At 44.2% G+C, this 7,992-nt stretch overlaps 4 protein-coding genes across 5 annotated transcripts in view; 1 reads left to right on the forward strand and 3 right to left on the reverse strand.

Annotated features, from left to right (window-relative positions):
- Positions 1-7,992, forward strand: part of LOC118421949 (zinc finger protein 208-like) — a 516,296-nt gene that overhangs the window by 110,113 nt on the left and 398,191 nt on the right. The gene's annotated exons all lie outside the window — the stretch shown is intronic.
- Positions 558-4,557, reverse strand: LOC118421030 (zinc finger protein 436-like). Its single transcript, XM_035828173.1, has 3 exons — positions 4,313-4,557; positions 2,984-4,073; positions 558-884 (listed from the first exon to the last, which is right to left on the reverse strand). The coding sequence occupies exon 2, from the start codon at positions 4,052-4,054 to the stop codon at positions 3,332-3,334; it is 723 nt and encodes a 240-aa protein (XP_035684066.1). The 5' UTR covers positions 4,055-4,073; positions 4,313-4,557; the 3' UTR covers positions 558-884; positions 2,984-3,331.
- LOC118421940 lies at positions 1,032-2,627 on the reverse strand. The gene has a single exon (XM_035829443.1). It carries the CDS (start codon positions 2,625-2,627, stop codon positions 1,032-1,034), a length of 1,596 nt encoding a protein of 531 aa, XP_035685336.1.
- LOC118421010 (zinc finger protein 239-like) overlaps positions 6,134-7,992 on the reverse strand; it is a 63,967-nt gene continuing 62,108 nt past the window's right edge. The window contains exons 1-2 of one of the 2 annotated variants that reach the window (XM_035828143.1): positions 7,779-7,919; positions 6,134-7,653 (exon numbers count right to left, since the gene is read on the reverse strand). In XM_035828143.1, the coding sequence (XP_035684036.1) occupies positions 6,675-7,634 (960 nt within the window). In that variant the 5' untranslated portion in view covers positions 7,635-7,653; positions 7,779-7,919 and the 3' untranslated portion in view covers positions 6,134-6,674. Of the gene's footprint in view, positions 7,654-7,778; positions 7,920-7,992 lie in introns of those variants that run through there. The other variant, XM_035828144.1, reaches the window with a different exon arrangement.

Raw genomic sequence — 7,992 nt, forward strand, 5'->3', positions numbered from 1 at the left:
AAAATTTACGACTATAGCATAGCGACAGAGGTGAGGTATGCACTTTGGGGCCAGCTAACGTCTATTTGGACAATTTCTACCATTTTTTCCAGTGTTATGTGAAGCCTGGTAGAGGCTAGTTTGTTACATGTGAATTGAGGCAATTCAGACAAGATTCTACTACATATGTATAAAAGGCGCACTTGGCAAACAAGATAATAAAGGTTAATGCCAATAACGTGTTTTGATTTATTTACGAAACTTGATTGCGGAAATTTCACAAATCTCTAGCAGCCTACATGCAGCTTCAACTAATTCTAAACGCTGACGATTCTTGTATATCTACAGCGACGTATATAAAGTGACAATCAGAATTCCAGCAACTCATACAAATAGAGCCCACTATGATCGTTTACTGTGCTAAAGACTAGACGCCTTTACGTGATACAAACAGTGTCGTGTTCACATGTAATAATTTACTGTCGCTATTGTCCAAACTTTCCACATAAAACATCTAAACGCTAGATTTAGTTCTCGGTCAGCTGGTCATGAGATCTTTGTTGGTGACGTTGTCCGTAGCGGGGGCATAATACAGGTTCGGTAGTTTTACTTTAGAAAACTAATGTTATTTATGCGAGATGATTTTGAGGAAAACCATACATATTTTGTGGGGAGGAAAAATATAATATACACCAGGAAAGACAACACATTCGCATTTTAGTTTATTGAGGAAACTGAGTGCCGGAAGTTAACAAATCTTTAACATTTTACAGCATATCATGAAGGCAAACAATACATAGCAACATCTAAGTAGCATGTTTCCAAAACTAATCCGAAACGCTAAGGATCTAGAGTATTTACAGCGATTAAAGTGACGTATAAAATGTTAATAAGAACTTGAGTACCTACTTACTTGATACAGCTAGGTTGTACTGCAAGCCACAACTTCATCAGCTGACTTCCAGCCGTCTTCGGGGGTTTCGCCCCCTTGTATCAGGACCCCCTCAGGCTGGCGGGGCGGTGACGGTGGCCAATCCATCACCAGTTGTGGCTCAGATCTTCCAAGTTCCTGCGTTTCGTTTCAACCACAGCCATCTCGATGCTGCCTCGGCAGCTTCTGTGAGGTTTTTAGTCACCTGTTTCCTCTTTCTTCCCTTGATGCCTAGTGCACCCAGCATCCTCCACATTGACTGGCTCACAAAACCTCTGCAGCCCACCTCTACGGGGAAGCACCAGGCCTTCCACCGCTTCTCAGTACAGACTTGTCTCAGGTTGCTATATCTTTCAGCCTTTCTCTCGTATGCCTCTTCCATTCTCTCTTCCCACGGCACTGTGAGTTCGATCATCACCACCTGTCTGGTCTTGGCTGACCAGATCACTACGTCTGGCCTCTGGTTTGTTACTGCTATTTCCTCAGGGAAGATTAGCTTTCTATCAAGGTCCGCCTGCAGGACCCAGTCCCCCGCTGTGGGCAAGATTCCTAGTCCATCGTCAGCTGCTCTCTTCCCCCTCCTTTGTCCTTTCCCACCTTCCTTCACAAAGTCCACAAATTTCAGACTTCCCTGCTTCCTTCCACTCATCTGTGCCCTCTTCTCTTCTAGTGCAGCTGCCAACACTCTTAGCACTCTGTCGTGCCTCCATCTGTATCTCCCCTGTCCTAGGGCTATGGCACATCCTGAAAGCAGGTGGCTCAAAGTCCCTCTCTTCCCACACAGCACACACTTCTCCTCACTCTCCTTGCCCCATCTCTTCAGGTTTGCTGGGGTGGGCAAGAGATCATACACCGACTTCAGTAGGAACTGTGTCCTCAGCGGTTCCCAGGACCAGAGCTCCTTCCAGGTCACCTTCCTCTCTAGAGCCTGTTCCCATTTTACCCAGGCTCCCTGTACTCCCTGGCTAACTGCCTGAGCCCTTCTCTGCTCTTCTACTTGGCGTCTGATTTCACTCTGTATCATCTTTCTCCTTAGCATGGGCTCAGCATCCTTCCATCTCTGGGTTGCTGTAGGCCCTGCTCCTAGGCCTAGCCTACCCTGGGCCACCACTCCCACTATGTCTTTGTGTCTCAACCTACTTCTGGCGCCTTCTGCTGCCTCTGCTGCTGACCATTTCCTTCCTGATCTCAGAGTGATCCCCGCTTCTCTCACTATCTCATCTTTACTGCTCTCCAGGGTTGTCTGCGCTCTTACTTTTGCCACCTTATACTCTTCCAGCGCTGAGGACAGGGGTAGTTGGAGCTTTGATGTGGTACTGTACAACCCCACACTTGTAAGACCTGGAGGCACCCCTAGCCATTTCCTGATGTATCTGCTAATCCTCCTGTCTACCTGTTCCATTGTGGATAAGGGAATGTTGTACATAGTCATTGGCCATGTCAATCTCGGGAGAAGGCCATACTGGTAGCACCATAGCTTGTACTTGCCTGGTAAATTACTTTCCTCTATCTTCCTTAGACCTTCCTCTGCCTGCTGTCTGAACTCCTTTACATTCTGAACATCTCCTAGTGTTTTATCAAATTTCTTCCCCAAGCTCTTTACTGGCTGGTCAGACACAGAAGGGATCTTCTCTCCCTGGATCTCCAGTTGCAGTGTATTACACAGTTTCCCTTTCCTGAGCACTAGCTTACGGCACTTCTTTGCCTTGAACCTCATCCTAGCCCATGTTGCTGCTCTATCAAGGCTTCTCAGCATATGCCTTGCCCCCAGTACGCTTTCTGTTGAGAGGGTCAGGTCATCCATAAATGCTCTTATTGGAGGTTGTCTTGCGCCTGTTTTCGTTTTTGGTCCTCGACTCTGCCTCGTTGATGGTTCAATCAGCAGATTCATTGCTGCCACAAATAGGATAACAGAAACTGTGCAGCCTGTCACAATCCCCCTCTGTAAGTCATGCCATGTTGTAGTGGTGCCGTTCACCGTGAACCTGATTTGCAGGCCATCTAGGTACTGCTTGATCACTTCCCTTACGTGCTCTGGAACGTGGTACTTGGCTAGCGCTGTCTTTATTAAACCTAAAAGTAAGAGCGATGGCAGAAAGCTGTGTCCAGCGATATTTGCTATCTTTCTCTCACTTAGTGTCCAAACATTCTACAGCCATTTTTTTAAACAACGCTTCTATTTCTAATCAAGTACGGGACGTGACAATAGTAACTACAATGATGTACTTGTAATTCAGTTAGTGTTATTTTCTACGGTGGAGGGATGCAGTGAGTGCAGTGCTGAATTGAAACGGTAAATCATCTATTGGCCACTTTTGGCTTTGTACATGTAAAGAAGTGACAAACTTCGGGTTTGTGGCCTTTTTTACTATATCACAAGCTTAAGATGTAATCTTTTTTCTACTGTGTAACAATATTTATTCATAGATTTTCACCGATATGACTTTGCATGTGCACACGAAGACTACGTGACTGACAAAAGCTTCTGCTGCATTGTTCACATGTCCGCATGTGTTTTTTCAGATTCGACTGGTCACTGAACTGTTTGTCGCACTCCTTGCACCTGTACGGTTTTTCACCCGTGTGAGTCCACGTGTGTTTCTTCAGATTCGACTGAACGCGGAATTGCTTGCTGCACACCTCACACTTATACGGCCTTTCACCGGTGTGAGTCCGCATGTGTGCCTTTAGAGTAGCCAGCTCATTAAACTGCTTGTTGCACTCTTCACACTTGTACGGCTTTTCACCAGTGTGAGTTCGCACATGCACTTTCAGATTGCTCAACCTACTAAACCGTCTGCTGCATTCATCACATCTGTACGGTCTTTCACCTGTGTGAGTCCTTATATGTCTCATCAGATCACCCTGCTGACGGAACTGTCGACTGCACTCCTTACAACGGTAAGGTCTCTCATCCGTGTGAGTCCGAATGTGTATCTTCAGATTTTCGAGTAGAGTAAACCGTTTCCCGCATTCACCACACTGGTATGGTCTCTCACCAGTGTGAGTTCGCAGGTGTTTGTTGAGCTTATTCTTGAAGCGAAACTCCTTGTCGCAATAACTGCACTTGTGGGTACCGTAGGGAGAATCCTGTCGATCCTCCCCCTCCCCTTGTTTCAGATGAGATCTGGCTCCTGTCGCCATGTTGGTCTTACTCCAGATCCTGCAAGAATAGGGATAAAGAAAACAATTAATTCAAACATTCTAACAAGCTTACCGTTTGAAATCTTTTCTATTGAAAAGAATAATCCAAACATGTTATTACATATAAAGTTTAATTTAATTTGGATTTAATCTAGATGTTGTCTGCCTTCAACAGTGGGCCATCCATTGCATGTGCATAGTGAGATCTACTCAGATGACATAATGACTTGTGCCTTGCTTAGGCCAAAATGTACTTACCGAGATTTGTTGATGCTCCTAGTACTGCACAGTGACTCACGGCGACACAGTTCCTCACTTCAGAGTCGGTACTGACAAGTACAGAGCAGTCAGGATGGGTTTATATGGTGACTGTGTGGGTCAATAAAACCGGTTCGGCAGGTTTTACTTCATCAGGAAACAAAAAAAAGCACCACGCTACATGTTCGGTTTTGCATAAGGGAGATCAGACAACATTAGACTTACCACCAGTGTGGAGGTATAGTTGTTGAATCAAGGGTCAGCACTTCCGGTGGTGAAAGGTCAAAGTTTACACACCTCATTAACCTATGAGAAACAAAAAAGCCGACGGTCGTACAGCGACATTGAGATGGCGTTTATATAATAACTGTGGCTTTTGGTAGACTGGCTTTTGGTCATCTGGTCATTCTTTTCGCGGTATGTGAAGCCTGGTAGATTCAACAAATCCCTACGGGAGTCAGTAGTACCCAAAGAATGGAGAGAGGCCAGCGTCACAAGTATTTTCAAAAAGGGCAATAGATCACAACTGGAAAACTACCGTCCGGTGAGTCTTACCTCAGTAATCTGCAAAACTCTAGAGAAGCTACTCAGAAGTAGACTCGTCCAACATTTGGAGTCCAACCTACTTATTGCCCCAACTCAGCATGGTTTCATGAAAGGGAAGTCCTGTTTGACCAACTTACTCTGCTATATCGACTCAATAACGGCGAACCTTGATAAAGGATATCCGGTTGACGTTCTGTATCTGGATTTTGCGAAAGCTTTCGACAAGGTCCCCCATAAAAGATTAATGCTAAAGATAAGAAGCCATGGGATCGAAGGCGAAATTGCCAAATGGATTGATGAGTGGCTAAATGGCCGAACCCAAAAAGTGGTGGTAAACGGAACAGCATCAAGTGAAAAAAATGTAACAAGTAGAGTACCGCAGGGACCTGTACTGGGGCCGGTTCTTTTCGGAGAAGATCATTCGCTGTAAGAGTAGTAAAAGCCTGGAATAAACTTCCGTCTGAGGTAGTTACCCAGACCACAGTGAACGGTTTCAAGAATAAGATGGACAGATACATAGAGGCCGAGATCGTCGGAGGAGCGGCAGTGGGCTACCAGCCTTCCAGCTCCTGACTGCAGAGACAAACTACGGAGTCTCTGCGGTTCAGGTAAATTCAGGTAAATTCAGATCCTATCATGTTACATGTGCTGATTTGCACAGGGGGAAATCAGACACCATTCAGGCATTCTATGAAAAAGGAAGGACAAATTGGCAAAGAGCGTTGATAAAGCAATGTGGTGTTTTAATCTATTGACGAAGCTGGATTAGTAAACTGTACAAATATCTAGCCTACTACACACAAGTAAAGGCAAATACATGAACTATTATATATAATGACAATGACAATGACAATGACAATGACAATGAAGTTTATTGCATATTCATGCCCTCCTAGGGCTAAATGTTATATTTACAGTTATCAGTCAAATACAAAGTGACAATTAGACCTGAAGCGGAGAAAGACCACAATTCAACAAGACCACAATTCAACGAGACCACAGTTCAACAAGGCAGTAATGTATAAGTTTTGTTCTGTACCATATTTGAGAATGAGCTGCACGATGTGATCTCCACGCAGATAATAACAGACCTTCGTCGCTATTACCTTCCTTAATTACAAATGTTAATAAAGCAACTTGAAATGTTTTGTAACTGGTCGGAGGTTTTTCTCAACTTGGTGCATAAACCGGTTGGATAGGTTTACTTGATTATAAAACAAATGTTATATACACTGATTTGCATAGAGATAACTCAGAACAACAAAGAACATTTTATCAGCAAAAACAACAACACATTACGTGTCTTAGTTTATTGAGGAAATACAAAGGTAGCAGCTATTACTAAAGAAGAAGTAACATCTATAACTAATTAATAAGTAACATCTGTTCTAACGAAAAAGTAACTAACTTAACTGTAACTAACTTAATAACATGTTTCCACAGTATATTTACAACGATTAGTGAATCATAAGTGTAAATAAGAACTTCGGTAACTTAAGCATAGAAAAAACGAAGTGCTGTGGAAAAGTAATAGCCCACGACGCCTTTACATCCAGGAAACGACTGATTACCGTCTTTCTGTCACTAGTGTTTAGACAATCCACACTCGCTTTTACACAAAACTAAAGGCTACTATCTGTCACCCGATCCCCATTATTTTAGCTTTCCAGCCGCTTATGTCGAATGCACACTTCCATTAAAACACTTAATTGGGAGTAACATTCTCTATCATATGGGATTCGTCCCCAATGATAAAAAACAAAAACTGTTTTTATGTTTTCTACTGATCCGCAAGATGCAATCTTCTACTGCATGACTAGCTTTCTTCAATGTGAGTCCGCATGTGGTAACTCAGATTACTGGACTGACGGAAGCACCTGTTACATTTTTCACATCTGTACGGTTTGTCACCAGTGTGGGCCAGCGTAATATGTGTTTTCATGTGACCTAGCTGGCTAAAACGTTTTCCGCACTCCTCACAACTGTATGGTTTCTCACCCGTGTGGAAAACAGTGGGTCTTTTCTGCCTGTGTCTTTTCTGACTGTGAGTCAGCGTATGTGCTTTCATACCAGCTAGCTGACTAAACCGTTTGCCGCACTCCTTACAAGCGTATGGTTTCTCACCCGTGTGGGTTCTTATGTGTCTCTTCAAATTGGCCGGCTGGCTAAACTGCTTTCTGCACTCCGCACACGTGTACGGCTTCTCTCCAGTGTGAGTCAGCATATGCCTCTTGAGATGGGCTGGCTGACCAAAGCTTTCGTTGCAGTATTCACAACAGTACGGTCTTTCACCTGTGTGTGTCCGCATATGTATCTTCAGACTACCTACCACACTGAACTGCTTACTACATTCCTTACACTTGTGTGGTTTTTCGCCAGTGTGAGTTCTCATGTGTCTCCTCAGCTGAATCGATTTCCTGAAATGTTTGCTGCACTCCTTGCATTGATACGGTTTCTCCCCGCTGTGGATCCGCTGGTGTTCCTTCAGATCGCCTGGTCTGCTGAACTGCTTGCCACATTTCTCACACAGGTGAGGTTTCTCACCTGTGTGAGTCCACATGTGACTGTTCAGAGCGCCTACTTGACTGAATTTTCTGTCACATGTTACACATGCGTACGGTTTCTCACCGGTGTGTGTCCTCATGTGTATTTTGAGATGACTTGGGCAATCAAACTTCTTGGCACATTCACCACACGTGTAGCTACACGAAGAATCCTGTCCCCGCTCTAACCCTCTATCCTCTTGTTCCAGGTTAGCTGCAGTTGTAGTGGCCATGTTGGTCAAACTCCAGATCCTGCAGGAATGTTGCACAAGTCAAAATGTAACGATTAACTGAATGCAATTTTGCACATTCAAAGTTGCCACATGGTCAAGTCTTGGAAAAAAACCCAGAAAACTAAAAACAAAGTTATTACTTACACAGATACGCTGATGCTCCAAACTACTACGCGATGTTTTCACCTCGACACAGGTCCTCACAGCTTCAGCGTCGGTACTGGCAGAAATAGAGCGGTCAAGACGGGTTTATATAGTGACTGATGAGTGGGTGGATAAAACCGGTTCGGTGGGTTTATTTAATGGACCAATCCGGCCTGTCAATCAAACCTAACGGATTGACCAATCAGAGCGCGCC

This window comes from Branchiostoma floridae, chromosome 8, assembly GCF_000003815.2.
Source record: "Branchiostoma floridae strain S238N-H82 chromosome 8, Bfl_VNyyK, whole genome shotgun sequence".
Classification (NCBI taxonomy): Eukaryota; Metazoa; Chordata; class Leptocardii; order Amphioxiformes; family Branchiostomatidae; genus Branchiostoma; species Branchiostoma floridae.

What these genes read in the sequence shown, in the direction of transcription:
- LOC118421940 (XM_035829443.1), bottom strand. Translation starts at nt 2,627, where the DNA reads ATGAGGTTCAAGGCAAAGAAGTGCCGTAAGCTAGTGCTCAGGAAAGGG.
- LOC118421030 (XM_035828173.1), bottom strand. Translation starts at nt 4,054, where the DNA reads ATGGCGACAGGAGCCAGATCTCATCTGAAACAAGGGGAGGGGGAGGAT.